General features: G+C 44.5%; 1 protein-coding gene across 14 annotated transcripts in view; it reads left to right on the top strand.

Moving 5' to 3' along the window:
• Positions 1–7438, top strand: part of DYSF (dysferlin) — a 328923-nt gene that overhangs the window by 76459 nt on the left and 245026 nt on the right. For all 14 annotated transcript variants that reach the window (XM_006862906.1, XM_006862903.1, XM_006862904.1 and 11 more), the window contains exon 4: positions 1667–1772. In XM_006862906.1, coding sequence (XP_006862968.1) covers positions 1667–1772 — 106 coding nt within the window. The remainder of the gene's footprint in view (positions 1–1666; positions 1773–7438) is intronic.

Here is a 7438-nt window from a genome sequence, read left to right as displayed (position 1 = left end):
GGAGTAGAAAGCCTCATCTTTCTCCCGCGGAGCGGCTGGTAGTTTCGAACCGCTGACCTTTAGGTTCGCAGCCCGATTCGTAACCACTACGCTACCAGAGCTCCTTCTAATCAAAAAATAGACAAAGAACTTGAAAGCCTGAATAGACATTTGACCAAAGAAGATATGTGAATAACCAACAAGCACTTGAAAAGAAAGTTAATGCCTTCAGTCATTAATGGGTTAGCAGTGAGCATACCTCCCAGGTACGAGATGGAAATGAAGAAGCTAAGTGCTTAAACAGATAGCTTAAATAAGCAAGTAATTTGGTCAAGATAGGAGTTTTTTCATAAGGTTATAAAAACCCATGTTCAAATCAATTGCAGAGACCAGAAGAAGGATGGTTCCTGATGGCAGATGACATCAAAAGAAAAAACAAATGTAGAGACAAAGATAAGTGTTCATTTGTGGCTGTTAACTTGGGCCACGGATATTTTAAGCCCTGACAGTAGCAGGACATGCCAATGGGTGTGATTTCTGGGGAAGCGAGTAGCAGTCAGATGCAGACACCGGGAGACAGGCTGTTGGTTGAAGCAGGCTGCTCACTGTTTCTGATTGCCCCTCCACTGCAGAGGTGCAGAATATCTGTGTCTTCATTTCATACAGCTGCTGTAACACAAATACCACTAGTGGGTGGCTTTAAAGAACAGAAATGTATGTTCTCACAGTTTAAGAAGCTAGAAATTCAAACCAAGGTCTCAACCGTGTTGATTCTCTGGACCATCCCTGGCGATACTCACATGGTATGCCTTTCCAATGTGTGTGTACTTCTGGGCCTCATCCACTCTTTTTATAACTAAGAAGTGATTAGATTTAGAAACTACCTGCTGCAGGTATGAGCTAATGAACATCACCAAGAAAACTCTATTTCCAAACAGGATTGTATCTACAGGTTAGAATTCCAACACTGTTTTTCAGGGAACTCAATTTAATCTGTAGTCATCTGTTTTGCCCATTTCTTATTTTATGCAATCCAACCTTTTTCCTTGGACAGTCTTTTCATATCACTATATAAGTGATGCGCTGTTTCCTAAGCTTATCCAAATACCACTACTCCCTCAGAGATGCAGCCTTGTGGGGTGGTAGTGTGAATGGTCCTGGCACTTTTAGGGGAATGGGGCATGTCTCTCCACCCCAATTTTCTTCCTTCAATCTGGGTCCCAGGCTTCTTTAGTGTTTTATTTGCAGTCGTTGCTGGCTGGGTCCTGGGAACCAGTAGAGTTGACTTGAGTAAACAGGGCTCCTCTGAGATGCTGAGACTCAGGGGCAGTGCAGCTCTGATGATGGGTAACTGGCCCTGCCTTCAAGAAATGCAGACAGTGGAATGTCAAGGTCTACTGGTGGAGACAGCTCTTACTCCCATCTGACTGAAGAGCAGAAAGAGGTCAAGGTTGCAATGTGTGGGGGAAATGTCTTTAGCTTTCTCCTATGCCCTGTGGTCCCAGGAGTCTGGCCTGCCAGGAATGGTGCATAGGGGTGACTGAGGCTAGGTTGGAGGGATGGGTTCCCTGAAGGAAATTGGTGTTCTAGATCAATTGTGTTTGTATGGCAGTGGGATGAGGGTTATGGTGGGAAGAGCCAGGAACTTTAGGCTATTTCTTTACCTTCTGTGTCTCTCTCCTCTCAGGTTCCTGGGAGAAGCCAAGGTCCCACTCCGGGAGGTCCTCGCCACCCCCAGTCTCTCTGCCAGCTTCAATGCCCCCTTGCTGGATACCAAGAAGCAGCCCACAGGGGTAAGTGCCCATGGGGCCTCTGTACTAGATCAGCTCTAGTCTGAGGCCTTGCCTGGCTGTTCCCTTCCCAGACCCTGCTTTCTGTCATAGTCCATCTCCTCAGAGCTGGGCCTGCCCCCTCCCACTAGGGGGCCCAGCCCAGTGAAGAGAAGGTGAGAGCGCAGGGTGCCCAGGAGAGGCAGTGGGTTGGAAGAGACTAGGCTGTGGGTGTGTCTCACGTATTCCCAGACCCACACCAACCTTGCATCACACCTTAGCGGATACCTGGATTTCTCCTGTTCATTTGACCCATGGTCACCTCCTAGGATCGCTTGTTTTTTTGGGTAGAAACCTGATGTCTTCTCACAGCTTTGGTTGTGATTCCCTACTCTTCCTGGTTGATCCCCATCTTGGCCCAGCTCCTTCTTCAGACTTGGAATATCTGAGTCATCTAGGTCATAGATGACAAGGGAAGGGAGACAGACATCCCCCTTGCCTGCCTACCAGGACCTGCCAGACCCCTTCCTGTTCCTCCATTGTTCTTCCCGCCCTGCCCCCAGCCTTCCCAGGGCTCTCCCAGTCCCAGCAGACAATTGCCGCCCATCATCCCTGGCCTCCCCGTTATTTTTAGTGAGCTAAATATACTCTGTGGAATTCTTTCTTTCTGGTCAGTAGAATTCCTGACCTCCCTTCTGGGTCAGCTCCATCTCCCAGGATGCATCGGGGAACTATTGATTTGAAAATACTTCTTCCCAATGGGGCCTGGGGAGATTCTGGACCTGGGTTTTCTCAAACTGTGTGGATGTGTTTGTGTGACAGAGAGATTGATGCTGGAGCCCTTGGCTGACTTGGGGAGTCAGGAAATAGCTGGTCTGGGCATAGTTTTGCATGGAACAACCACTGGCAACCGGACACTGAAACTTGGAGAGTAAGGATTGCAATCAGTGATGTGAAACAGGGACATTAATCCAGGGATGGTAGGAACTTGGATGGACTCACCATTGCTCTGATGTTGGAGTTTGCTCTGAAGGCATCTTTGGCCACCAGTGGCTGGGATGCTTCCTTGATGGAGAGATGCCCACTTTCTAGGAGAATCTATCTCTTTCTCAGACAACATACACTGTTAGAATATTCTAGTTGGTGTGCTATTCACTGAGCCTGTCTCTGTCACCTCCTGAATCCCCTCTTGTCCTTACCAGACTCCTCCTTAGAGTCAAGAAGGACTCCAAAGAATTCTGGGACTATTCTTCAGAGAATCTCAAAGAGGGCTGTCATGAAGTTGGTCCTCCTGCACCTGGCCTAGAACTCAACTTACCCTCATGGCTCAATTTTAAGTCAACCTATAGATAGGTCTGTTGGTTGTTGTTGTTGTTATGTGCTGTGGAGTTTGTTCCAACGTATAGGGACCCTGTACAGGGTTTCCTAGGCTGTAAATAATTACAGGAGCAGAAAGCCTCATCTTTCTCCCATGGAACAGCTGGTAGTTTTGAACTGCTGACCCTGAGGTTCAAATCGTTCGCAGCCCGATTTGTAACAACTACGCTACCAGAGCTCCTTAGCTCTATTGGTAGTGATGGTTATGTGCTTTTGAGTCGGTTCTGATTCATAGTGAGTTTGTAGCGTTTCTGAAGCTGTAAAGCCTTAACTTTTTCCATCAGAATGGCTGGCAGACTTGAACTGCTGACTGTGAGGTAAGTAGCCCAGCGTGTATTGCACTTTGCTACCAGGACTCTATAAAGGTCCATTAGGGGAACAATAACACTATGGGGATACACACTCCTTAGAGTCATCAGACATTTGAGATCAGATGGGCAGTATTTACCCACGGACAAAGTTCAGAAGGCTTAGGAAAGAAGAAGGAATGGAAATGGGAAACACAGGGAGGAAGTGGTCTAAGTGATGTTACATTGTAAGGATTGCAATCAGTAATGTGAAACAAAATGTGTATGAATTGTTGAGTGGGAAACTGATTTGCTTTGTACTTTTTCATCCTATTCATAATAAAAATTTGCTTTGTAAGTTTTCATCCTATTCCTAAAAAAAAAGGGATGTGTGAGAGCCAAAAGGTGAGGATGAAAGGGAGGCAGGGCTCTGCTAAGCTTAGCCCCAGGCTGAGCATGGGTTGGGAGAGGCAAGACCTCCATCTCTGCTGCCCGGGAGGTAACAATGGTCTGGCCTAAGGAGAGGGCCCAGTAGCAGGTTCTAGCCCCTGTGATGGTTCCAAGTCACTGTGCAGTCCCAGGAGGGGCCTGAGGCCCTTTGAGCTGGGGCTTTTCACCTGAACTTGGGACTGGGTTCAGTGCATTGGAAGATACAGGAAACTTGGGTTGTGCTCAGAAGCGAAAGGCTCTCACAGGCTGAATTGAGCATGGGCTTACTGGCAATTCTTTGGGGCCTGCTTTCTGGGTTGGGTTTATTGAATAGAGCATGCTGGGAGTCCCCTTTTGGTTACAGCCTAGATGCCCTCTGAAGGCTGAAGGGACCTGTTGATGGAGTGATGGGAGGAAGATAGGGCCTGTGGAATCCTTAAAATTCCTGGGAGTTCTGTTGCATTTGTCTGTTGTTCAGTATTGTTACCCAAGTCCCTTCAGATATGGCACGCTGGACTGCACGCCATGGAAGATGCCAAACCTATTTTCAGACAGCTTCCAGACTAATAGGGGAAACATTTCAAAATAATTGAAGATTTACAGAAAAGTTGTAAGAATAGTACAAAGACTATTTTATCCTAAACCATTTGAGATGACTTGATTGCCAACCTGCTGGTGTTCTCATAACCACGCCACATCCTTCAAAATGAGGAACTTAACATCAACTCAGCACTACCAAGATCCCAACCAAGTTTCACCAAGTTTCAAAACAGTGTTCCCAGTAGCAAAAGGAGTCAAATGAGGACCATGTGTTTCACTTAGTTTTCCTATCTCTTAATCTCTTTCCACTTGGGGGCATTTCTGATGTTCATAACCTTGTCATCTTGACACTTTTGGAAATACAGGCCACTTCTTTTGTAGAATCCTCCTTGCTTTGGGTTTGTCTGATGTTTCCTTGTGATTAGGTTTAGAGTGTGCATCTTTGGCAGGATTACAACTCAAGTGATGCTATGTTACCCTCATGGCATCTTACCCAGTGGCACCATTTTGACTTGTTTCATGACCAGTATTAACCTTGGTAGTATCCGCTGGGTTTCTCCCCTATAAATAACTTTCCCCTTTCTAATCAGTGAGACTTTTGTGGGCAGGTACTTGGTTATTCTATAAATAGCCCATTCCTCATCCAACTTTTACCTACCAGATTTAACATCCACTCTCATTTCTTAGTTGAATTCTTTGTTACTTTGATGAATTCTAAATGGTGATGTTCTCAGTTATTTTTTTCTGCATTCATTGGTTAGCATTCTACTGTGAGGAAAAACTTTCCTATTTCTCCACTTCTAATTTTTGATTTATATCCGTATATGGGGTCATATAGTCCTATTTTACAGTAGAACGTTTTCTTAGTAATACACTCCAAGTGTAGCATTGACATTCAACTTGTAGAATGGAATGTTTTCTGTATTCTTTTAATTCTGTGATATAATTCCTTACTATGGCGCTGTGGGTTAAAACACTGGACTGCAAAGTCAGTTTGAACTGCAAGGTCAGCAGTTCAAGCTCACCAGCTGTCCCTCAGAAACCCTATACAGGGTCACTATGTTGGAATCGACTTAATGACATTTAACAACAGCCACATCATTTATTTTAATGTTTAAATTGTCCCTGTGTTGGTCAGTGGGACACAGTGAAAGCTGGAGTCTGGGCCTTTTTGATATGCTTGTAAGATAAAAATATTAAACATTTTTATTGCTTTCTTGCACAAAATAATGTTTTAGGCTCATTTTGTACCTTCCCTGTACTAGCCCTGGAATTAGTTATTTCTCTAAAGAGCCCAACGTGCTATTGGATGAAGTGGGGAAAACCCAGGACGTTTGCTAAAAACATCAGATCTACTAAATCGGAATCTCCAGGACTCGGACGTGGATGTGGGTGTGGGCGGGGCTGGGAGTCTGCTACTGGGACACCCCTTCTCCTAGTCCCCACACCCCCTTTTCTCCGAATTGCAGCAGATTCCGGTACCCGACGCACTGACTGTTCAAGTGGCGACCTCTGGTGGTGGTTCAGGAACTAGCCATCACAGTGATGGAAATGCTTCAGATCCAGAATTTAAAGGGGCTCAGCTGTCTTCCCGGGCCTCCTCCCTAATTCTCCATGGAGGTGGAGCTGCTTTAATATTCAGAGCCTCACCTCCTCACCAGTCCTGTCTTCCTTTAGCTGGGATGTCCAGTCAGGAAGGTTCAGACTCAGGATTCTGATGCATCTGGGACCTTCAGCCCCTCACGTCTGGAACCAGAGTTTAATCTAGAACTGGGCCCATCATTATTTCATGGATATCAGGAAATATTCTGAAAGATGAAACAAACAAAAAGGACTTTCATTTTAAGGGCATTCACTTTAGTTTGATTACAAGAATATTGTCCTGAATATCCCTAACCCTAATATTACTGATGGGAGTCCTGGTGTGGCGATTGCATGAGGTAGATTGCAAAGCTGTTTGAACTGCAAGGTCAGGGATTCAAGATTGTGGAACAGACCATCAATTATTCATATGCAAATTCAAACTGAAGTTGAAGAAATTGAAAACAAGTCCACAAGAACAAAAATATGACCTTGAATATATACCACCTGAATTTAGAGCTTATCTGAAGGACATATTTGATACATTAAACGGTAAAGACTGAAGACCAGAAGAGTTGTGGGATGACATCAAGAACATTATACAGGAAGAAAACAAAATGAAAGAAGACAAGAAAGAAGGAAAAGATCAAAATGGATGGTAGAAGAGACACTAAAACTTGTTCTCCAGCATAGAGATCCTAAAGCAAATGGAAGAAATGAGGAGGTCCAAGAGTGGAACAGAAAATTGCAAAGGTTAGCTAGAGAAGACAAGTCAAATATTACAGCAAAATGTGCAAAGATCTAGAGTCAGAAAACCAAAAGGGAAGAACACACTCAGCATTTCTCAAGCTGGGGGAACTGAAGAAAAAATTCAAGCCTTGACTTTTGTTATTGAAGGATTCTTTGGGCAAATTATTGAATGATCAGAAAGCATCAAAAGAAGATGGAAGGAATATACAGAGTCATTGTACCAAAGGGAAATGGTTGATGTTCAACCGTTTCAAGAGGTAGCATATGATTAAGAACCAGTGACACTGAAGGAGGAAGTCCAAGGTGCATCGAAGGAATTGGCAATGAACAAGGCATCAGGAAATGATGGAATAAAAATTAAAATATTTCAGAAAAGTGAGGCAGCACTGGAAGCTCTCACTGATCTATGCCAAGAAATTTGTAAGACAGCTATCTGGCTGACTGATTGGAAGAGATCTGTATTTGTGCCCATTCCAAAGAGAGGTGACCCAACGGAATGCAGAAATCATTGGACAAACTCTTTGATATCCCATGTGAGTTAAGTTTTACTAAAGGTAATACAGAAATGGCTCCAAGCATACACTGACAGAGAACTTCCAGAGGTTCAAAGCTGGATTCTGAAGAGGCCATGGAACAAGGGATATCATTGCTGATATCCGATGGAGCTTGGCTGAAAACAGAGAATACCAGAAAGATGTTTACCTGTACTTTATTGACTATGCAAAG

Source organism: Chrysochloris asiatica, unplaced genomic scaffold (genome assembly GCF_000296735.1).
Source record: "Chrysochloris asiatica unplaced genomic scaffold, ChrAsi1.0 scaffold00052, whole genome shotgun sequence".
Classification (NCBI taxonomy): Eukaryota; Metazoa; Chordata; class Mammalia; order Afrosoricida; family Chrysochloridae; genus Chrysochloris; species Chrysochloris asiatica.
The sequence above is the reverse complement of the archived record's forward strand: the minus strand, read 5'-3'. Positions and strand labels throughout refer to the sequence as shown.